The sequence below is a fragment of the Stegodyphus dumicola genome, chromosome 3, assembly GCF_044657685.1.
Source record: "Stegodyphus dumicola isolate Sdum_Otavi_A_Nest chromosome 3, ASM4465768v1".
NCBI classification, from domain to species: Eukaryota; Metazoa; Arthropoda; class Arachnida; order Araneae; family Eresidae; genus Stegodyphus; species Stegodyphus dumicola.
The window spans coordinates 158,304,207-158,328,829 of NC_140770.1; the positions used below are offsets into that span (position 1 = coordinate 158,304,207).

At 36.0% G+C, this 24,623-nt stretch overlaps 1 protein-coding gene across 6 annotated transcripts in view; it reads left to right on the top strand.

The window, feature by feature from the left end:
* Positions 1-24,623, top strand: part of LOC118195605 (protein c-ets-1-A-like) — a 406,827-nt gene that overhangs the window by 373,000 nt on the left and 9,204 nt on the right. For all 6 annotated transcript variants that reach the window (XM_085813551.1, XM_085813546.1, XM_085813547.1 and 3 more), the window contains 2 exons: positions 18,055-18,282; positions 20,855-21,136. In XM_085813551.1, coding sequence (XP_085669677.1) covers positions 18,055-18,282; positions 20,855-21,136 — 510 coding nt within the window. The remainder of the gene's footprint in view (positions 1-18,054; positions 18,283-20,854; positions 21,137-24,623) is intronic.

Here is a 24,623-nt window from a genome sequence, read left to right on the forward strand (position 1 = left end):
AAGAACCACAGCATAATATATGGTGTTAGATACGTCTTTTATTATTTATATTAATGGTGAAGATAATAAAATATCTGGCATCTGTTATCAAGAAATACGTATATTTTTAAATCCCCCCTTTTTTTAACATCGATAAGCAATAAACATAGTTTTATGATCTAGAATAAACCTGAAAATTCCAAAAACTATTTTCGTTTCCATAATTCGTGTGTTTATTTATTTATTTTGTTTCTAACACAGAATGGTGAATAGAGAGTATCAAAATGCTATTAAAAGCAACATTGTAATTTAATTAACGTTAAAGAAACGTTCAGATTTCTGTTTGTAAATTACCTCACAATTTCTTAATTAATTTAGAATAGATAGATTTGATGGTAAGAATTAGATTTCATTAGGTGGTAACAATGCATGTAATTTTTGTTTGTGTAAAGAAGCGAGCGAATTAGGTGTTTCTCAGCAAAATCGTTCTCTTGCATTACGAAAACTCTTCTTTCCTCAATGTTAGGACAAAGATGGCATTTTGTTTGCCGTGCATTTTATTATGCAAATCTGTCATAAATTGGGATACATCATTTTTGAATATGGATGCATAATCATTTTTCTTGTAGCATAAGCCGAAATTTGTTGCTAGGCAACTGCATCTTGCTATGTTACGAAAACTGAATATAAAGATTTTGTTTAAATGTTCCAGCTGTTCAACTGTAACTTTGTCTGAGAACAAACAGCTTGGTTATGAATAAAATATTTTCGAGAAGAAAATAAGTTTTTATACTAACCGAAAATTGCATAAGAACGTAAGCTACAAAGAGTTAAATTATTAAACTACTTTTATTTTAGTTTAATTTTTCAGAATGACATACAAGCAAAATCAATGATCAGTTCAAAAAAGTCCATAAACACAATATTTAGTTCTGCAGTTAAAACAATGACAATAAATAAAAAAAAAAAAAAAAAACAGTTTTTTTTTTTTTTTTTTTTTTTTTTTTTTTTTTTTTTTTTTTTTTTTATTATTTGCAGAAAGAACCGATCTCTTAGTCATTCGTAAACTACACTATTCATGTCATACGATCCTTTGATCGTAGGCGGAGTTTAACCGCTTATATTTCCGTGGATGCTGTAGGAATGACGAAGGATTCGGACACCAAATAGTAAGCTAATTAAATCAGCGCATGCGTTCGCACGTGCTAATGATTAGACAAGCCCTTATTTGTACGCCCCTCAAACAAACACGGACCTGACTTACAGTCAAAGTAAATAACGTTCGCTGTGTTCGGTTACGCCCATGTTTCATTTTGCATGACAGGTTGTTCGAAACTTTTAGAATCTTCTTGTTTTTATTTATGAGGTGTATAGCCCTACTTTTGATAAAATTTGCTTTTTATGCATTTTTCGCTACAGCTGTTCGCTAATGGAGCCTTTGCGGTTTCGTAATTTTCTTCTGGACAAATTTCGGTATTCTCGCAACAGGTGATCTACCGCCCGAATAGGAACCATGAACAAAACCAAATAAAATGATTTTTATACTAAACCATACGAAAAGCAGCAGTGCATTTTATATACTTACATCTATTGCATTACCAGATTATACTAAATTATACAACTTTACCAGAAGAATGTTGTGATATGGTCCTAAAGAGGACATAGTAATGAATTTTTGGCGTATAATCTCAAAGTTTATCATGCGCCAAACATATGGTCAGATGAAAAAAACCTATGATATTCCTCGACGATCGTCACTGTTTTTTAAACATAGTAAAAAACCAATTTAAGCGATCCTGTTTGGCATCTGTGAACTGAAGCAATTCTATTTCACATTTGTTAACAGTCAGCATTTTAGTACTGTCATCAGCAAAAAGGCCTGTCTCCCAACATGGTCAGAAATTTTTCCACTTTGTTGACAGATCGCCACCACAATTCAGCAAGGAGGCGGAGGAGCATCTTGGATGTCGTTTCTCTCATATTACGGACAATTATTTACGATGACTCTGTAAACATCCTATCGCCCGAGTGTTGCCACCGTAGTAGGATTAACAAAATTCGTCTGATAATTTAGCGTCAGGTGGGTATATCATGCAATTCATATTCAGTAACAAGGTAGGTCATATGTTATATATACGGTCCGGTAGGTCACATGTTATAAGAATACTCAGATTTATTTCTTTCTTAACGTAGCATTGAATGAACTACTTAGCGACGAAGGTATTTTCTTGAAAAATTTCCTGAGCCTTCAACCTGTTGGATTTGTCAGCTTATCAGTGAGTATTAGTGTTCGATACGCTCGAACATCAGAAGGATGTCTTAATTTCCTTAAAAGTTTACAAAATCAGGATACGCAGAGAATTATGTCTTCTGTTGTCGACAATAGAGGAAGGTAAACAGGCTGAACTGAACCACGTGAAAGCATCTAGGATACCGTTCAATAGTCCTTATATAGACAGAAGCTACGAAGTTTCGAGAAAGAATCTACGGGTTCGTAGATTTGGAGTAATTGATGATAACACTTGATGAAGAATCAAAACACAGTTTATTCTTCAGTATTACACAGGACAGTTCAAAAGACGCGTTTGCAGTCGTCGAAAAACTACGATAAACACGCTGAAAGAATCAGCAACACAGCTTTCAGTCTATAACGGTGAAGACAGCCTCACGGCAAAGCACTAAAGTACAGCTCCCGGCTCGGTCAATCGCCCTCGAGTTAATCTCTGAACTCAAGCCACCGCTACTACTCCGTGCACAGGCAGGGTATATGTAGCTTTAACCAACCTTCGAGAATATTACAGAGAAAACCGCTAAGAATGCGTTCTAGAATGTTCTCGGTCCGTCTATAGCATATTGCCAATTTTGTCGCCATTATGTGTTATAAATTAAAAACCATTTACTGTTCTTTTCTATAACTAATTAAGCCAAGAAAACTAATTAAAAGGTTTTCGAAGAAAGTATCCTTCCAGCCAAGCAAAAAGGCCTAGAATCTTTTCATAATTAAATAACGAAACAGCTTATCAGTTTATCTATCAAGTAGAATTATATATATATATATATACATATAATGGCGACAAACAAACAATATATATTTGTTGTTCGAAATTCCTAACAAAGCACTCGGTTAAACTTTATGAAATATTTTTGTTCACGTATCATATCATCAGATATGTATGTAATGAATAACAGGCGCCTTCTTAAAATTGGCGCAGTTTTAGCAAAATTGTGTAAATAACGAATTTATGCTCATTCATATCAGCTTGGATAATCTTCAGTTTTATTTGCATTTGTTATCTCTCGTTCAAGAGTAACTGACAATGTCGCTGTTAAGGTTGACATCAGAGTTTACACTTTCTCACATTTAAGATACCCAACTTCAAATTAAGCGATACAGAATTTCAGAGTTAAGCTCAACAGAAAGTTCGATTTCCGTACTATACATGTCACTGACTTGCAAAATTTCGAAAGAAAAATTCGAATTTGCTAAAACATAGTAATTAAAAAGTCGGGAAAAGAATATAAGGATATTTTTCGTAGTACAATCGCATTTTAAGCTTCAAATCGAACTAATCAATGTGCTACTTTTTGCACATAGTGAAATTTAAAGTATGCATCTTACCAAATTTAGAATTTGTTTTATTGTCTTTTTCATATTTTGTAAAACTTTAACGAATTTTCGATTCACAAGCTCAAAGATTTCAAAGCCAGCAGTGGCAACACTATACGAAAAAAAGCATTTTTTTATCTCCTATCGGAAATATTAAAGATATGCTGTTTTTAAATATTTTTAGCCCAAAGGGGCAGTAGCCCAAATGCTCTCGAAACGTGCATGTATGTGTAAATGAAAAAACTCCTCTTTGGGTGTAATATAAAATCTGAAAGCTTTTAGTCCCCTCCCCCAACGCTGAAGACGTAGCAACGTACTTGTTCGCGAGTAATATAGTATTTTCCCCTCTACCTTTTTAGCGCCAAGTTTTGAAAACATTAAAAATATTCGAGTAACTTTCCGCTTCCTTGAATCCGTTCAAAAAACGAACTTTCCTAAATTTTTAAATTGATTCGTTTACGTAGTATTTTTTTTTTTTTTTTTCTTTTTTCTTTTTATTAACAAACCCTCCCAAACTATCTGCATAGGTCATAGTGAAGCTTTCCCCTGTAAGTATTAAACTTGAGGTGGTACTTACTGATTAACGCAACCCCCTTGGCGCGCAATTAAGGTGAAAATTACTTATTGGGTGCAAGTTGATGGTTTTCGCGAATTTTCCAAACTCTTCAAGCGTTCTATTATCGGCATATGAAGAGAAAACGTTTTAAATAAAAATTTTTATTATGAAATTAATATTACGTGACACATTAAAAATCAAAAAATGTTTTTTACTAAATCTTTCTGTAATTATTATGCACTATTCTTTCCAAGTGCATAAGCTATCTGTTTTCGTCTAGAACACGTCAGAGACTCGGCATCGCGCAAACCATGGCAACAGCGGTTATCTACGAAACGCATCTCCTCCTTGTTCCTTTTAGAAATTTTTCAGCAAAATTATGTATTTCTGCAGAAATTTTATTGCATTTTCCTCCATAGCTGACAATTTCCACAAGCGCATACTTGAGTTTAATAGAGATATCACAATTTGTTCCTAAAACCTGTTGAAACTTAAAGTATAACAAAATAAACGCATAAGAAAACGGGGACATTACTCGACTAAAGGATGATTATTCTGAGCATAATAGCGTGTAGAATGGTTATGCGCATGGTTGCCAGAGTTGGCATATTTTAAAAACTTGGCGATTTCTACTAAGGTGGCCGCGGTAATACGTAAGTACCCGCTTTGCGAGCCAAATACAAAAACCGACCTATCACAACGAAGCAGACACGAACTGACATTCGCTTTGCGAGCCAAATACAAAAGCGACCTATCACAACGAAGCAGACACGAACTGACATTCAGTCTATGATTTCGCCGAGTCAGCTGCACATTCGCCTTCTGTAAATTACTTATGAATGGTTTGAAGCTTAAGAATAGCAGAAACAACGGGGGAAATTCGTTACAGGGAAGAAGAATTTAAGTATCGTGTTAGATATTATAATGTTAACATAACTAATGCATTCTGACTAGGGTGTAGGTTTCTTTTAACGAAATAATATTGGAGTACTTAACTGTAGTTTATTCGTGATTACTTTTCATTCGTTATCTTCTTACCATAACCGCTTCCCTTGGAAAGTAAGTTATTTACATAATGTTCCGCTCTTGATTTTCGGTCGATCAAATTAGTCAAAAAGAGAGGAAAAGTAGCGAAAGAAATAAGGTAATTATTTCCCTCGGGTGGCAATACTTTCTATTTTGGGAGCAAGCGAAACCTGCTAGCTGGAAACAGTAAACATTTCAAGGTGATTTATTCGAAGCCTAGGCACAGCACTGCTCTTGCTGCGTTTTCCTAGCGAGTGAGTGCACTAAATGCAATATAAGGATGGCCCCCTTTCGCCTCCCTCAAGCCTGTCATCTTTCACTCACCGCGGGCAGAAAGAACTCCCGCTTCAATGAGTGACCCTGCGAGAGAGAAAAGAATGGGCCTGTTGCGTCATGATCGTTCGCTTGTCTCTCTCCCTCCCACACTCGGCTCGCGCACAGATCGGGGCGTCGACGTTTGGTGATCGCTTTCACTTGATCGGCCACTATTTTGTGTTTAGGTACTAATGGTATTTTCACCTTGTGGACAGATAGAATTTTCTCTTCCCTCTGGTGGAACGTAATGACTTCGACGGCGCTACAAACGGTGAGTTGGAAATTTTTTCTTGCATACCGTTTCCCATATGGTGTTGGTGGATCGCATTCGAGCCATCTCAATTCGTTCATGACATGTTCTTGTGCTTTGTCGTTCGTGAGCTAAGAACTGCAGATCGTCATCTGAAAAATCAGTCGTCCATTTCCGATTTTCTGGAAATTATCTCCGTATGAATTTAACCATTCATTCTGTTGTCATCCTCGTTGAATCAATCTGTCGACTTGGAGCTCTTCGTAAGAACAGAATTTGTTTATATGCCGTAATTTACCGTCTTACGGTAAGAAATTTTTATTTGCTTACTGTTTGTTCCTTTTATTATTCCATTTAAAAGGCAATTAGTTTTAGGGGTTCTCAGATGGAAGGGAGATTCTTCCCTTTGAGGGGAATTTAATTAATAGTTTCACGGGGGCTGGGGTCAGCCGTTTATTTAGCTGTTAAATATTTAGTTTTAGTTTATGAATATAAAAAAACTTTTATTCAAGATTTGATATTCGTGAACATTTTCTATACTTGATTAATTTATAAAACACTTTGAAAAGTAATCTTAATCTAAATAAATATGCATATGTAGTTTTCGAGTTTTAGAAAGAAGGAGCTGGGATGGTCATCTAACAGTGGTGAAAGTAATCTTAAAGGGTGCATGGAGCAAAAAAGATTGAGAACCACTGGGAATAGTTTATCTTGAAGTTTTTCTTCAAGGGGCTTAAATATTTTGATTGATTAACATGTCTCGGTTAACATGTGTGTAGGATTTAAAATGAGAATGGCGTTGTATAGGATTTCTTACGTTGCGAAGATAAAAAAAATTAACAAGGGGAGGGGATCGCAAAAAGCGAAAAATGTTTACGTTAAATTTACCGATAATATTAATTCTGGTTATTATTGGTTCAGCCGCTGACCCCCCCCCCCGTTAAGTTAAAACTGTATGACCGTACTGAATTTTGTCGCTTTTTTAATGCAAGGCCTGCCATGAGTACTGTCCTACCGCCCTTGCCAACATGACCGTCGCTCTTAGCAGCCCGTTAATTATCCAGAAATTACTTCTTTATGAAAAATTGCCATTGCTTACCGAATTACCATAATTCTATAAATATGCTTAATACGCCTAAAGGAAAGTTTTGACTTTGTTTCTTGAAAGAACTGACGAAAATTCAGTGATGACGATATTTTTATCATCCTCAATTTAATTTAGCAGCGTGTTTTTGAATACTTTTAAGTATTTTTTTATCGTGTTGCCAAATACAGCATTAGTTTTTCAATTCTAGTTAAAGGACTTGCGGATATTTTCTTAGATTACCGCAAAATGCGCTATTTTATTTTTGAATACTTTTAATTTATTTAACGCTATTTTATTTTTGAATACTTTTAAGCATATTTTATTATGTTGCAAAATACAATTTTTTTCAATTTCATTTAAATGAATTGCGGATATATTCTTAGATTACGGAAAAATACGCAGGGCTCTTGCTTAAAGGTAGGATTGCATTCGCGGAGAACTTTCTAAGGAAATGTCCCGGCTCGTGTTCATGTTACACATGAGGAAAACCGCAGATTCCCATTCAATATGCCGGTTCACCGAGATTTGAATCTGAAAGGAATTGCTTTTATTTTCTCGATATATAATTTTTCCAGTAATTACCCGAATTGTTAATAGCAGTGTTACATAAATAGTAAAACAAAACAAAGATTAAAGTCAAAATATAAAACAAAAACAAAATATGATACGTTACGGACGTCAAAACTTTCATAAAACTGCTGCGATGTGTAGTAAGTTGGATTTAAGTTTGGTTATTTAAGCTGAGAGCAAGTATTTAATAATGCGAGCTTATTTCAGCCAGGGCCAGTCTGACGTACTATAAACACATGGCATAGCTGCCAACTGTGTTTTTCATCACATCTTCCGGCGGATCATCCAATCTCTCTGTTTCAAACTTGTTTAGTCTTTAATAATGAAAGAGTTTTTAACAATAAATGAAATTTATTGAATTAATTAATTAAGTTGTGCAAATTTCATACCCTAGTAATTTTTTTATTATCTTTTAATTGGATCTGAATTGTCTTTAATCAAAAGTAGACAATAGCAGAACTTTATATGGAGATTCAACAGATATTTAATCAGGAAAAAATTTGTATTTAATTTTGTTTTACATCAGTCTGTGGTACATTACTATGGTTATTTATTCACATAAAACTGTGTATACTAATTATTAATTTATTTTCAACGAGCTTAAGTACTTTGATAAATTCAAACTTTCCCGACTCGGGATTTATCAATTTAACAGTGTAAGAAAACTACAAAATGAAATTAGAAAATAGAATTTGAGTATATAATTAAATATTAATTTATTTAACATCGGTTGAATAATGCGAACCGAGCATTATAAAGCAAATTTAAGTCAATTTGACGTTCCTATGTAATGTTCAAGCCCCCCTTTTTTTGTTTTGTTTTGTTTGTTTGTTAAAGTTTGTCGTTGTTTATCGAAATTGCAATTTAAATTTAAGCGACAGCAGCTCCTAAATTTTTGGTTACAGATTCATGCAGATGACTAAAAAATGTCTCGCACAGCTCTAGAAATTTTCATGCCATTCGGAGCAACGTATTTTAGGGAAAATTCTTTCTCAACTTTTGTGGCAACATAAACAAAATATAGAAAAAAATGCAGAATAGGAAATGCGACTGCAAATATCAAGAATTACGGAATTCGATTGCTTCTACAAAAGAAATATGCAAGCACACCGCAAGTCACTAAATATAATGCGGGTGTGGATGTCGTCAGGAGTACTAGTTAATACTATTAATGAGTAAATTATCGTACATTAATTTTATGTTAATTTTTTAATAAAAATACTTTTCTTTAATTGCCTTTACATAAATTATCTATAACATACTGATATACTTTAATATTATTTTAAGATATACAACCTTTCTAAGGATGGGTTTGGGTTCCTCGGAACAACCGTACAGATCTAAAGGTTCCGTGAGTTCGTAGTTTGAAGACCACTGCTATAACGTATCCTATCACCTACTTGCGAGTACGACAAACTAAATGTAAAGTAAATAACGGAAGTAAAAGGCCAGCAGTGGGTTTTCTTTTCTTTCTTCTTCTTCTTCTTCTTCTTTTTTTTTTTTTTTTTTTTTTAAAGGAAGCTTTTGCCTCAGATTAAACAAGAAGCACACTACTATAAACTTAATCACAGAGAAATGAGAAAAAATAATGATTTAAAGGGGAAAGAAAATTTGCAGTATGATTTCTAGATAATATCTTAAAATTTTAAATCTAGCATAAACTTGCGTTTGTGTAACGCGTAAATAAATAAGTAATAATAATAAAAAAACTCGTACCTACATATATGCAACAAATTTTAAAAGTAAAGCAGGAAAAAAAAAATAAATATTGAAATCAAATATGGTACATGATTCCGCAACTTTCTATTTCGACAGGACGTGATTTTTTTTTTTTTTTTTTTCACATATTGAAATCGTTAACACCCTGTTTCAGAGGCTGGTGATAATAATGCGAGTCAAATGAAGTTGACTGATCCCCACTTTCTTAGTCAAAGGTAGAAGGAAAGAACAATCAGCAAAATCGGAGGGAGTGGTTTTTCGCATATTGAGATTTTGATTTTGGTTACCTTTTTTTCATATTATCTTTCTTTTACTTTTGTTTTTCAAACTAATTTTTCCCCCTAAATAATTTAAATAAAATTTTTTGCTTTTCAAACTAATTTTTTTTTCAATCAGTTTTTATAAATATTAAAGCTCACTTTAACACATGCAACGCGAGAGATTCTGAGAGAGAAGGAATACCTTCCTCGACATTCTAAAGTAATGGTATTCAAACTGCATTTTGTGAGTCAAAATAAAATTTCGAAAGGAAAATTATAAAGTACTCAAATTAGTTGACTAGTGTTTATTAACTAAAAAATATGTGCTTAACATATGTTAAAGATAAAGATGTGCAATGCTTGCAAGACTAAACAATTTTCTAGTATGAAATGTCTTGAATTAGACGATAGTGTTAAAAATTATATCATGAAGCAGTGTTTTCAACTGAAGAAAACTTAGCCCAAAAGGGCGTTTTTTTTAAACGTTTTGTGTGTTACCTTTAGTTATTATTAAGTATCATGTTCTTCTCACTTAAACCATATAATTTAATCCAACAGCAATATCACAAAATATTTAAAAACTGCAAACAGCATATCTTTAGAATTTCTGATACACAGTGCGTGAGATAAAAATGTTTTTTCCGTGGAGTGTTTGCCATTGCTCGCTTTGAAATCGTTAAGTTTTTGTTAATCAAAAATTCGTTACTTTTTGAAAAATTTGAAATAGGTAATGGAACAAATTCGAAATTTGGGCTTCCAAGTGCCCATGTTTGTTTGGAGGACAATGTTATTCAAAATTTGATGTCTAACGCTCCTTTGGGCTATTAAAAAACTTCCCTAGAGGAAAATACTAAGTATGACTGGATAAAATTAAACTTCGAACTACTACAATAAATCAGAAGGCTTGCCAATGAGAACAGGGAAAAAAAATTCGACTTTTAAATCTAAATTTAAGCAAGAGCAGCTTCTAAAGTTTCAATTGCAGATTTATGCGCAATACGTAGTTTTTCACACAGTTATAAACGTTTTAAATGTTCTTCGGAACAACTATTTAAATGATCAACGGATGGTGGCTACAAAAAAAAAAACACAAAGAGAAATTAAATACAGAACATGATATACGACTGCAGTTAACATCAATAGACATGGATATGGGCAGTTTCTGTAAAAGATTGCAAGCACACTTCTGTTACTAAATACAATGCAAGGATAGGTCATACTCGAAGCACGAGTTAATGCTATTGATGAAAAAATTACATTAATTTTACGTTAAAATTTGTTAATAAATGATAGTGTTACGAATTTTGTATTTAGATAGGTCAGTTTAATAGAATTATAATTAAAAATTGTTGTGTTTTTCTATGTAATGTAGCGCGAGACAAATTTTAAGAGAAAGCTATGCCGAAAAAGTAAGAATACGGTGCATTTAATATTGAGTAGTATTATTGATTTAATATTGAGTATTTGTATTGAAATTGAATAAATGTAATTGACCACTATGTTAGCTGTAACCGTAATTCCACTCTCGTATTGCTTTTCAGTAATTTCGAGAAGCAGAAAGTACTACAAATATCTCGTGGCCTGTTGAAAACTATTTAATGCTGAAGAGCTCTCAATTATTTAGTTAGCTGCTGCTGTTTTTGTTGCGAGTTCAGCGTGAGATCGCATTAGCTTTCTCTTTACATACGCTTTGCGCTCTTTGTAGTTTGCAGTGTAATTATACTGTGCGATACTGCGAACAACTGTACGAAAATTTCTGTGGAAAATTTCACAAGTTCTGAAACATTTCTTTTGATAAAAATAAATTTTTATTAACCTCTCATCGGACTTGTGCATTCAATCAATTACGCACCCGACAATAGAATACTTACTTATCTTTATCTGTTTTTACAAGTACCTATAGCATATTAATCTACTTTAAATATTATTTTAAAAGATTTTTTCTGAGGGTGGAATGGGGCTCCCGAAAAAGCTTTAATACGTTCATTACAGATGGCTTTATTTTTCGTAATGAAAAGAAATTTCTCGATTTTTTGTTTTTATATATATTTTTTTAACCTGTTATTTTGGTTTTGGGTTTGATCTTCGACAATTTTATTTCATAGTTTATTTATTTATTTGTATATTTTGAATAACTTGGATCTCTTCGGTTTCTTTATCTAAATATTTTACATCGTAATATCCTTGTAATGCTGGTGTTTCTAAGCTTGCTGATCTGGGAGAATCTCGATCAGATCCATGAATTCGTCCCTGCCAAGAGATAATTAGCGCCTGCCATTGGCCAGGGTCTTGAGCACCTTGCAGATGAAACTCCCAACTGTTGCCCAGCTCTGTCCGACTTTTGATGGGGGAATCCCCCAGGCAAAGCAGCCGAAAGGCTGCTATTTCTTATGTGTAACGTAAGTACGAGCCAGTTTCCTTTGGAATATCCTCTACGAAGGCATCTTCCCTTAGGCAAATAGCCCTCTCGTCTACTTCAACATAATCAAATTAACAGAACCAAACAAACCTACTATAATTCCCCTACCACAAAATGACTTTCAGCTCGACTTTTAAGTGGCTCGGGCTGCAAAGAACACTTATGCACTTACAAACACCTGTGCCTCTTCTTTATATATAAAATTATATATAAAAATCGAACAATAGCCCATGGCTATGACAGTCGGCTTCACTGCCATTAGATAAGAATTTTTTCGTTATTTAAGATTTATCTATTTAAGCTAATTATTTCCAGTTTTTGCGTTATTGTCTGATAGGATGTCAGAAAAGTAGCTGTAAATAGCTTGTTCAATTAAATCTATCGAAAAGAAAAGAGCTTAGCTGAACCGATCTTATATTATTATTGGTTTTAGTTTGATTTTTGTATCTTTTTAGGATTTGATTTATTAAAAACCGTTTCAGTTTTACTTTTGGATATGAAAAAGTTTTCTCCGAATTAATTCACTTCGCAATTCATTTGATCTAATCAGCTACTTGTGTTTTATTATGCTGGTTTCTTAATGAGGATTTAGGAAAATTGGTAATACACTCATGTCCATAAATTAAGGATAATGCAAAATCAGGCAAAGGAAGAGTTGGAAGCAAAACAAATATGACTTACTTGTAAAGCTTATTTATTAAACAAAAGGTAAAGAGCAAAAAAAGATGCTATATGTTTGATATTATTAAAAAAATTAGCGATTTTTTCTCCCTGGAGCAAATTACAAAAAAAAAAAAAAAAAAAAAAAAATCTGAAATGTTTCAGATTTTAAATTACGTCCAAAGGAGCGTTTTTTTAACGTTTTGAGTGTTACCTTTATTTATTAAATATCATGTTCTTTGCACTTAAACCATAAAATTCAGTTCAAGAGCAATATCGCAAAATAATGTTAAATTAAGCATATCTTTAGAATTTCTGATACACGGTCTCGCGAGCTGGAGATAAAAGTATTTTTTTTCTATATAACGTTGCCATTTCTCGCTTTTAAAGCATTGAGTTTGTAAATAAAAAATTCGTTAAAGTTTTACAAAATATAAAATATATAATAAAACAAATTCCAAATTTGGGATTTCAGATGCCCATATTCGCAGTAGGATTTCGTCATTCAAAGTTCTATGGCTCTATGTACCATTGTTTTATCACAATGCGAGAAATAGACAATCATTTATGCAGATTTTTCATTATTTAATTTCTTCAAATATAATGCAGGACTCTAACATTTTGTGGCAACAGTTTGAAAAGTGAACCGACGTTTATGAGTCCGACGCAAAATCGCAAAACGAAAACAATAGTCCTTCAGGGACAAAGCCCCTTTGGACTAAAAACAATATTACATGGTTGGTATGATTGTTAATACATTATATGTCTCCCAGACGATGCAATACAGTCCGTACAACGCCTAGGCATGCTGAGTATCAAATTATCGATCTGACCTTGGGGGATATTACACCACTCAAAAAGCAATGCTCTCCGAAGTTCCGGTAGACATGTAGAAGGAGGTTGACGGGCGGCAACTCGTCGGCCAAGCATGTCCCACACGCTCTACTGGATTCAAGTTCGGTGAGAATGCTGGCCAGTCCATACGAGTGATATCCTCTGATTGAAGGCATTCGCTTACGATGTTTGCACGGTGAGAACGGGCGTTGTCATCCATAAACACAAATTGTGCGCCCATGGCGCCCCGAAACAAACGTACATGTTGTTCCAGAATGACGTCCCGATAGATTTGGCTTGTCATGGTTCCAATTTGAACATTCAGGTCAGTTCTGGAACCCAGAATAATTCCACCCCAAACGAGCACTCCTGCACCACCGTAACGGTGTCGTTCAATGATGTTTTCTTGGTGGTAACGGGTACCTGGAGCTCTCCATATGAAAGTCTGGCGAGAATCAGACTGCAAGCTTAACCTGGACTCGTCGGAAAACATCACACAAGCCCTCTGTTGCGGTGTCTACAATGCATGCTCTCTACTCCAGGCTAACCGCAGGCGACAGCGAGTTGCAGTAAGTGGAACGCATCTGACAGGTCTACGAGCATATAGACCAACCTGCCCTAAGCGTCTGTACACGGTCTGCCTTGAAATTGTCGTACCAGTGGCTGAAGAGAGCTGACGAGACAGGTCTGAGGCTGTGCTTCGCCTGTTTCTTTTCGTAGTAACTGCCAAATACTGGTCCTCATTCGGCGTTCTAACTCTGTGGCGACCTGTGTTGTAACGTCTACTCACATTACCATCATCTTGGAATCGTTGCCAAAGCCTGGAGATGACACTCTGGGCAGTTCCCAGTTCGACTGATACTTCCAGTTGGGTACGCCCACATTCCAGACGGCCGATAATTCTACCACGTAAAAAATCCTCCAAATGCCTCCTTTGTGTCATAACTATTCGGTTATTGCACTGAAATGCTTATAACGCGCCTGCAAACAATTTTACTTCTTTGCATGTATTCCTATATATCACTCTCTTACACTGTCATCATTGTGACGTACCATCGGTGTCATCTGGTTACTTCCTGAAATTTGCATATGATTCTTGAAGATGTATGTAGTGATTTTACAGGTGATATATTTATTTTAGAGTTCGATTTCCGCGTGACTCCGAATATCCTTAATCTTCTGGACATGAGTGTATTTAATGAATTGCTGCATCAGCGCAAATTAAGGAATTTGTTTAGAGTGTTTCCCCAAACCTCTTTTTCATATGTATATAGCGACCCTTGCCCGATTAGTTAAAAGTCACTAGACATTGAGTGTTTTTTTTTTTTTTTTTTTTTTTTTAACGTAGGGGATAGTGTATTGTAGATTTATTACGAACTAAAATATATTTTACAAGAATATTTCTTTAGAAAGGAGCATTATCCTAAATAATCATCTTCTTTAACAATGTATGTCTTCGTAACGATTGTATGTCCTCTTTAACGATGAAACTGGTTAACAAATTTCTTTCTAAAATTCCATTTTATTTGAATCTATCTCTCATATTAATTTTCATTACCGTACTTCGCTTTCATTATTTTACCCGTTAAAGCAAAAGAAATGCTTAATGGAATTCAGTATTTGAAAACTTCCACTCCAAAAATTCTCCTCTTGACAAATGATCTAATGTAGCGTTTGTTTACATGCTATGGCGTGTCTTTTAACGAAAATGACCTTGCTAGATGTAGTCAGTTTTAAATTGTCCTGTTATTGTATCCTATTTTATCACACGAGGGGTCATGCAGTTACTGCGGAAGAATTTAAAGAGTTTGCGTCAGGTATTTTGCTTTCGAATGTGCCACGTTTTCCGGACCAATCAAAAATCAGCATTACCCTCTTCTAAGTAATTTTAATTTGTTTTGTATTCTGTCTTACCAGTATGCAAATGAAGTTTCTTCTCTGAAGAAGGTGTCTTCTGCATATTTCTTTCAAAGCATAAACACGGCTCGTTTCACAAAGATAGAATTTTTTTTTCCTACATTAAAATGATTGTTTGGTACTTTTCCGTTTTGCCGGCGCAGGCGATAAAGTCGCCAATAATGGTACAACTGATGCCAAACGGAATATCCTCGCTGGTAACCTTTTACGCATCAAATTCAAAACAAATGGCAGCATTTCTTATCAGATTGGATTGTTTCTTTCAATCCTAGCATATAATTACATAGAATTTTTATCAAAAAGTTCAATTTTATGCCATAAGGCCATTCACGGTAATTAAGTCAATTAGGATGCAATCACACCCCTCACCCGAAAGCGAAAATGTAGAAAAGGCAAGGGATAAATTCATCCATTCTAATGAGAATGCACAAGGGAAGTAAAGCACTATGGTTTTACATAATTTCTGAGTAAGCTATTCGTACGAATTGAAATAATTCTTGCATTTAAACCTGAATTCCAAATTAAGATTTAACTTAAAATTATTGTAGATAATTACTAAGAAAATTAGATTTTTGCAGCGTAGTTTACGCGAGATGAGATCACTAGGGGGCACATGATATGGACCGGCGAATCAGGATGTTGAACCATGAAAGCATAGTTAATTCTTAAATTATTGTCTTTATTTATTAGATTTTTACAAAATTTCAAACGATGTTATGCCTTCAAAATAAGAAATTCTTAGCACTAACATATTTTATGTGTATTTTGTATGTTGTCGCCAATAAAGTCTGCTTGGCGAGATTTGCGCCGGCAAAACGGAAAAGTACCAAATGATTTATGTCGTATTTGTTTCAAAATGTCGCTTCGGGGGCTACATGCTTCTCCTAATTAAATATTCTATTGGAAATATTTCTGGAACAAATTCTTCTAATAGTTCGTTAAGAGTACGATGAAAGCCGTTCTTTGTTTGCATTTCAGGCATTGAAATAAGTTAAACCCTTTGAACTCGACGCCTTTTTTGCTCGCGTCGACCAGCAACTAGAGAGAATTTTTCGCATATTTGGTACATTTCCTTGCGACTAACTTAGACTGATTTCACACACAATTTAAAGAAATCTAATGGTATGTCTGAAGGTACTTGCAGTCTTGGGGATCTTTCGCCGGATGCAAAACGGTATTCTGAATTTTCTATCTCTTCTGCGGAATAACTGTCACTTTCACATTCACTATCTATTATCATAATTTTTCAGCTTCTTGGACCTCTTACTTTATCGCTATCTTCATCACTGCTTTCCACTGTTTGTCGTCAAGTTTTCTATACACAGACGTAATTTCGTTTCGTCAACGAAAAATCGAACTCAACTTCTTGTGAACTGATTCCGTCGTCGTATCCATGCTTATTGGGCTACATAACTTTGAAAATAATATTCATATTGCCACGTCTGTTGAGTTCGAACTAACATCGAAAACGCATATATAACAATAAATCCAAAAAACATATTTAAGATTAGAGATTGGCAGTTTTTTTTAATACGCATGTATTGTTGAATACACTCATGAAGCGATATTACCCAAACCAAACCTAAATAAATGTCGTACTCGCTCGAATGATCACGTCATACTCATTAAAAAAGAAAAAAGGATTCTTGCTGGGTGTTGAGAAAGAAATGTTGGAGTTAATTCATATGTGTGCTCTAATTGATTTTATTTTATACTATGATTATCTTTATTTATTTATTTATTTTTTAAATTTCAAGATAGCGAATGGTTGCTTTTACAATACATAAAAATTTCAAGGCCATCATAAATTTCCCAATGTAAAAATTTAAAAATATCGGAAATATGATAATCGAAAACTAAGATTTATTTTGAAGTAATTATGGAAAACGAGTTAAATATTCGGAGTAGTCTTGAACTGAAAGATAATTTTTTGATCTGTTTGGTAATGTGCATGTGGGGGAGGGGGTAGAAGTTCGGTGATGGATAGCTCCATCGTTAAGTGAAGATCTATCTGAAAGAGAGAAGCACGTCAAGTAGCAATAGGGATTTTTTAAAAACAATCGCAATCAAATTTTTCAAATTGCTTCAGCTTGTGAATACAATTCCTCTTCTTGCATAATCTGCTCGTCATTGTATCATGGCCTTAGACACTAGGCTGCTTGGGATTACTAGGCCCTATTTCAAGTCGAAAACGTGTGAAGTTTCAAAGTAGATTAGTCCGAAATAACTTAGATGATTAATATCAGTCAATTTATTGAGAAACGAATACTCAAATCACATACATATTCAGATGAACAGACTTTAAAACCATCGAAGACGGTAAAGTGAGTCCTAATCAGATGGAGCCAGAAATGCATGAATATAAATTGCACATTAAAAAACAAATAACAGTTTACGAAGTAAAATACAAGAAAATATATAATACACAAGCATTTGATAATTTAATACGGCCACTGGCCTTTTTTGTGTTTTCTAGGATAATTACAAATTCCGATTTAAAGATTATTCTTCTACCCCTGGCGTGTATGAAAAGTTGTTGCGCAAATGATAATAATGCGTCCTTAATTGGATAATTTTCAGCTCTGCATAGATTCTGTTGTTGCAAATATAGCAGGGAAGTAGGAATTCGCCGTAGACCACAGTTCTGGGCAATTATAATCAGCACCAAATTTTGCACCTTTCTGTACGCTATGGGACACATAAGAACTTTTTTATTATTATAGCTACTATTTCTCTACGAATGTTAGTATGTATATCAAGAAGTAATTAATAATATTGAAAAAACATGTTGATGGCATTCTGGGATACTACTTTTCATGATTCCATTCGTTTATTAATTTTGATTTTGCTTTTAGGTGGATACGGTCAAATCGCAGAATCGATGCATACTCTTCATGAAATGAGTCAAGAGGAGATGGGTGTAACCACAACCCAAATCGAAGAGAACACAGAATACGTATTAGAGCCGATATCAAATCATCCCACCTACCTTGAAGGCAGTCCAGAATTCTACTCACCTCCAGGAGTTGTGATGGCCCCAGACACCAAATATCAAACCTCATACCTCAACAGGAACTACAGGGGTAAGCAAACTACCATTTCTTTTCCTGACATGATTTTTTTGCATTACGTAAGGTATTTGTTTCACTTAAGTTCAAAATTAAATAAAAATTCACGGTTAGAAAATATTAGTTCTAATAACAGTGCACCAACTGAAATATGCGGAACCCACGGGGCCGGATGGGGCTGTCGGTAATGGGGAAATTTCCGGAGGCACATGGCCTTATAGGTCAGCTGTATCACTAAAGATACCGGCACTCTTATGTTAATCGGCCGCGTGTCGCCAAGAGAGAATCCATCCTGAACGTGCTTTAACGCAAAGGTGCCGGCACTTCCACGAAATGTAATTTCTGCAAGTAATAAATTTAACTTCAGTGGTGTCGGTACCTTTATGAGGGGATTTCTATGTGATACCTAATAAAGATGCTGTAATATAAAGGTACCAGCACTTTCGCGAAAGTTGCTTTTTCAAGTTATAAACTGCACTTCCGCTTTATAGGATGTGGGCATCTGTAACAAACGGTGGTCCACTCCCATATACTGGCAATATTCTTCATAAGGGATGCCGGACGTCCCTTATATCTTGTTGAACAATGGCATGTTCAAGTTGGTGAGTGTTTATTTAGATCTTCACTGAAACGTCCCGGAATCTTGGCGAATGCTTCATTCATCATTATATAAACTGAAATGCCTGAAGGGTGCCAGCCAATCTTTGTGTCTATATATTTGTGGATATATAAAAATTCCGGATAGTTGGCTTTATAAGAAACTGAATTCACGTTAGAAAAGCTATACAAATAGGAAAAAGTTCTGACCGCATTTCAGTCTTAGAAAAACCGACCTATTTCATAGGCCTCATCGATTATGCACTCATGTCCATAAATTAAGGATATTTGCAGTCACGCGGAAATCGAACTATAAAATAAATATATCACCTGTAAAATCACTACACACATCTTCAAGAATCATATGCAAATTTCAGGAAGTAACCATATGACACCGATGGTACGTCACAATGACGAGAGTGTAAGAGAGTGATATATAAGGAATACAGGCAAAGAAGTAAAATTGTTCGCAGGCGCGTTATAAGCATTTCAGTGCAATAACCGAATAGTTATGACACAAAGGAGGCATTTGGAGGATTTTTTACGTGGTAGAATTATCGGCCGTCTGGTATGTGGGCGTACCCAACTGGAAGTATCAGTCGAACTGGGAACTGCCAAGAGTGTCATCTCCAGGCTTTGGCAACGATTCCAAGATGATGGTAATGTGAGTAGACGTTACAACACAGGTCGCCACAGAGTTACAACGCCGAATGAGGACCAGTATTTGGCAGTTACTGCCAAAAGAAACAGGCGAAGCACAGCCTCAGACCTGTCTCGTCAGTTCTCTTCAGCCACTGGTACGACAATTTCAAGGCAGACCGTGTACAAACGTTTAGGGCAGGTTGGTCTATATGCTCGTAGACCTGTCAGATGCGTTCCACTTACTGCAACTCGCTGTCGCCTGCGGTTAGCCTGGAGTAGAGAGCATGCATTGTAGACACCGCAACAGAGGGCTTGTGTGATGTTTTCCGACGAGTCCAGGTTAAGCTTGCAGTCTGATTCTCGCCAGACTTTCATATGGAGAGCTCCAGGTACCCGTTACCACCAAGAAAACATCATTGAACGACACCGTTACGGTGGTGCAGGAGTGCTCGTTTGGGGTGGAATTATTCTGGGTTCCAGAACTGACCTGAATGTTCAAATTGGAACCATGACAAGCCAAATCTATCGGGACGTCATTCTGGAACAACATGTACGTTTGTTTCGGGGCGCCATGGGCGCACAATTTGTGTTTATGGATGACAACGCCCGTTCTCACCGTGCAAACATCGTAAGCGAATGCCTTCAATCAGAGGATATCACTCGTATGGACTGGCCAGCATTCTCACCGAACTTGAATCCAGTAGAGCATGCGTGGGACATGCTTGGCCGACGAGTTGCAGCCCGTCAACCTCCTCCTACATGACTACCGGAACTTCGGAGAGCATTGCTTTTCGAGTGGTGTAATATCCCCCATGATCATATCGATAATTTGATACTCAGCATGCCTAGGCGTTGTACGGACTGTATTGCATCGTCCGGGAGACATACAATGTATTAACAATCATACCAACCATGTATTTTTTTTTTTTTTTTAATTTGCTCCAGGGAGAAAAAATCGGTAATTTTTTTAATAATATCAATTATATAGCATCTTTTTTTGCTCTTTACCTTTTGTTTAATAAATAAGCTTTACAAATAAGTCAAATTTGTTTTGCTTCTAACTCTTCCTTTGCCTGATTTTGCATTATCCTTAATTTATGGACATGAGTGTAGATTCCTGATTGGGTATTTCCTTGCAGAATGCTTTAGGAGATCAATTGTTATTGCATTGTCTCAAAAGAGTAGAACTTCTTTTCGCTATGAGGGTTGTTAAAAGACCAAGTTGAGATAGGGTTGTGGTAGGCTTATTAGATATAATTTGGTACTCAACCAGCAGCAACACACCACAATTGCTTCTTAACTAGTCAACTCATCCGACCTTATTAAGAGATTTGTCTGTCTATTTTAGGGAGGTACACACACCACGAAATGGGGTATTCGGAAAACTACAGTCCCCATCACTATGAGCCTCCATTTCAAACAGTTCCTGGCTCCATACAACCAGGTGGTCACTGGGCTTCCGATATGGGGAATCATCAACATCCTGGCTATGCTAACATCCCAAGAGATGGTCACACGTCGCTCAACAATTTACAGAATCATATGATCCCTGGGATGCATAGTCCAGTTTCAATACCTGGCCAGGACAGTAAGCCAGTAATACAAGCGGCTGTCTTAGCAGGATATTCAGGTAAGAATATTTATTATATTATTTTTATTTAAGGGGTTATTTTTTAAGCTATTTCACATTCCATTTACACGCAAGTTCAATTCTTGCATTTCACTTTTCTGATCATGTGTACCAAATCCACATAGTGTCAGGGAAAGGACTGATGAAGAGGAGAGGGGAAAAAAAAAAGGCACATCCAAAATCTATGTGTTTATTGAATTACGGTTTACACAACTGAAAAGGATTGCTCAAGAAGTTCTAGTACATCCCTTTATCAGCGTCGTTTATAGATACTAGACGATTCACTTCGGAGCTGATTCAAAGAACCAATTTACTTTACTGAGCGAATTTACTTCGATTCCAGAAAACAGAGCTGTAGCTTTTTTACAGCTCGTGGATAGTTTTTGTTGAAAGTATGTCAGGAATAGGCATCTGCTAGTCGTTCACGAACTGATTCACTTGATTGACCAAACGAACGCCTGATTCGTGGGTTGTTGGAAGCGGGCCAGGAAAGTTCGATTATCATTTTAGGGGAAAAAAAGAATGCTGTTAATCTTCCCATGTTAAAAGCTAGTTTAATTTTTATCATTTTCTAACTTTTTGGAACTTTTTATTCTAGAATTATGTTGTTAGTTCTGTGTAGAATCTGTGTGGTTTATGGGTAGTTCTGTGTATCTCAAAACTAATGAGGGAAATAAAATGAGGGAGGGAGTTAGCGTTTGAGTCGATTCTCCCGATCCCATGGCTCGTTTTATTTTATTTTTTTTCCGCTTTCCTTTAATACCTTGCTAACCAGACAAAATACTAGTTGAATATTATTATAATAGTAAAAGAGCTCGTTAAATCTATTAGAAATGGGTATTAGCGCAACTATCTTGACGCAGTTTGGCGATTTTTTTTCAGGGCAAGGAAAGAAAAAATGTGATTTATAATACTGTTGCGTGCGTACGGGTTCGTTATGAAATGAATGCACAAGTCCGATGAAAAATGAACAAAAATTTATTATTATCACAACAGAAATGCTTAAATTTTCTCAAATTATCATGCAGTATCACAATATCTCACAGTAGTTATCTTTTAACTACTTAAATGTACAATAGAACGTAATTCAAAACAGCTAAAGAACGCTAATCCGCGAATTCGCTATAATCAACAACGGCAGTTTTCTAAACAAGAACAAACTAAGCAACTACTACAAACTGAGATGTTTTCCTCCTTTTATAAGATTTTAAAATCACGCGCTAGAATTTTCCAGTACTTTCTCGAAATCAAAAAGAGATATTTATTTATTTAACGCACGCGCTCTTGTATTTTTAATTTTTCCGGCTTAGCTTTCTTTTAATATTCGTCACGCGCTGCACTGCGCGAGAAATAAAACCATTTAATTTATAATTGAACTAACATTAGCTTTTTAAATACCAAATTCGTAACACTGCCCCCTTCCCAAGGACTTCACGTCCCGGGCAGTACAATCCCTGGACAGGAAGCTAAACTTACAACTGTGGCAAAAATGCATTAATAAGCATTACATTACAATAATAAACAACATGAACAATAAATGCAATAAATAAAACAAATCAAATGCTATCAAATACTAAATACAAAACAAATACTAAATACAAATCAAATACTAAATACAAATCAAATACTAAATGCAAATCAAATACTAAATGCAAATCAAATACTAAATACAAATCAAATCAAATACACATTTAAAAACAAAAAGGACCATGGTCTGATACTATTTACAATTATTTACATTATGTACTATGGCCATAGTAATAAGCTAACCTGTCGTAAGAGTTCGAAGACTCACGGATCCGAACCACGACGTCATTCGTGTTCAGCACTGTATATGGACCATCCGAAGGTGACTGTAATTTAGGACTAAGTCCTTTTCGTTGAATCGGGTTCCACAACCTCACCTTGTCTCCTTTGTTGGATCTATGTCCAGTAGCTCTCGTGTTGTATCTGGTCTTCACTTTCTCCGTCGTCAAGTTCACTCGCTTTCGTGCGAAACGGGGCATCACTTCAAAACGGGCCTGGACATCTTGGATGTGTTCCTCAGGCGATGAAGGCGCATCCGCACGGCGATCAAACAGGCGGTCACAAGGCAGACGAAGGTCTCGACCGAAGAGCTTCTGAGATGGAGAATAGCTGGTAGTCTTGCGTTTCTTTTCGACCCTAGCATGATTTCGGCGGCTTCCCGAGCTGGGTCTTTCGGACAAGGCGTCAGCATTTCCAAGTGAGGATCTCTTCTGAGGATGGATAGTCATGTCACCAGATGCTGAAAGCAGTTTGTTGTTTTTGAAGTCTAAGGAAAAATTGTATTTCCTTAAAAAGTCCAATCCGAGTATGCATGGATCTGTGATATCCGCCACATAAGCCGTGTGATGGTAGGCGGCACTTCCAAACGTGATGTTTACGTTTAACTTCCCAGTTATGTCGATCTTATCACCAGACGCAGTCTGAAGGGTAACACAGGATGGCGTCCAAATAAGTTTATCTTTAAACTGTTCAGCTAAGTCTTTCCTAATGATGGTAACATTAGCTCCTGTGTCAATGATCATATTGCAAGGAACTCCATCGATATTCCCATTAATGGACATTCCGTTACTGTTGCCACTCACTGTATAAATTTTAAGCGCTTTAAAACAAGGTTTTTCATTATCTGGCAACCTCCGTTCCTTGATATGGTCATTAATTTGTTTCCTGCGTCGTTGCTCAGAAATTGTCTCAATTTTCGTACCCTGGGGTGTTCTGCAATTCTTTCGTACGTGGCCTTCAGTTCCACAGTTCCAGCATTTTAGTTTCTTGTCACTCCTTTTTCGTCCGAGAGCATTTAATTGTCTGTTCAATTCGTCTGTCTTATTTTCCGTGCTCTGGGGAGTTCTGCAGTTCCTTCGCACGTGGCCTCCAACACCGCAGTTCCAGCACTTTAGAACTGGTTTCTTTTCACTTCTGTTCCGTCTCAAGCCACTGACTTGTCTGGTAAAATCATCTGTTTTATTTTCCGTACCTTGGAGTGTTCTGCAATTCCGTCGTATGTGACCTTCACTACCACATTTCCAACACCTTAGAGCCACTTTGTTCTCGCTCCTACTCCGTATCAAATCGTTGACTTGTCTGGCTAATTCATCTAAACGAGCCATCAGTTGATCCCCTGGCTCGTGGACTCGCACAGCTCTGACTGGGTAGCAATCTCGACGGGTGGCTTGCTGGGCTGCCTCGAATTTCATGGCGTACACTAAAGTGCTTTTCAAGTCTTTAACATCCGCCATTCGTAGAGCCTTCTGTATTTCGGGATCCCGGATGCCATCAATAAAGTACTGCAGGGACAGGATTTCCTTCGTTTCTCTCGGGCACTCTGAAAAGGCATGATGTGACAGCCTTTCAACATCCGTGGCGAGCTCCTGAAGTGATTCGGTGGGCTTCTGTTGACGAGATTTTAATTGGAGCCTACTGTAGTCTTTTAAACATTTCTCGCCGAAGCGCAGCTCCAAAGCGC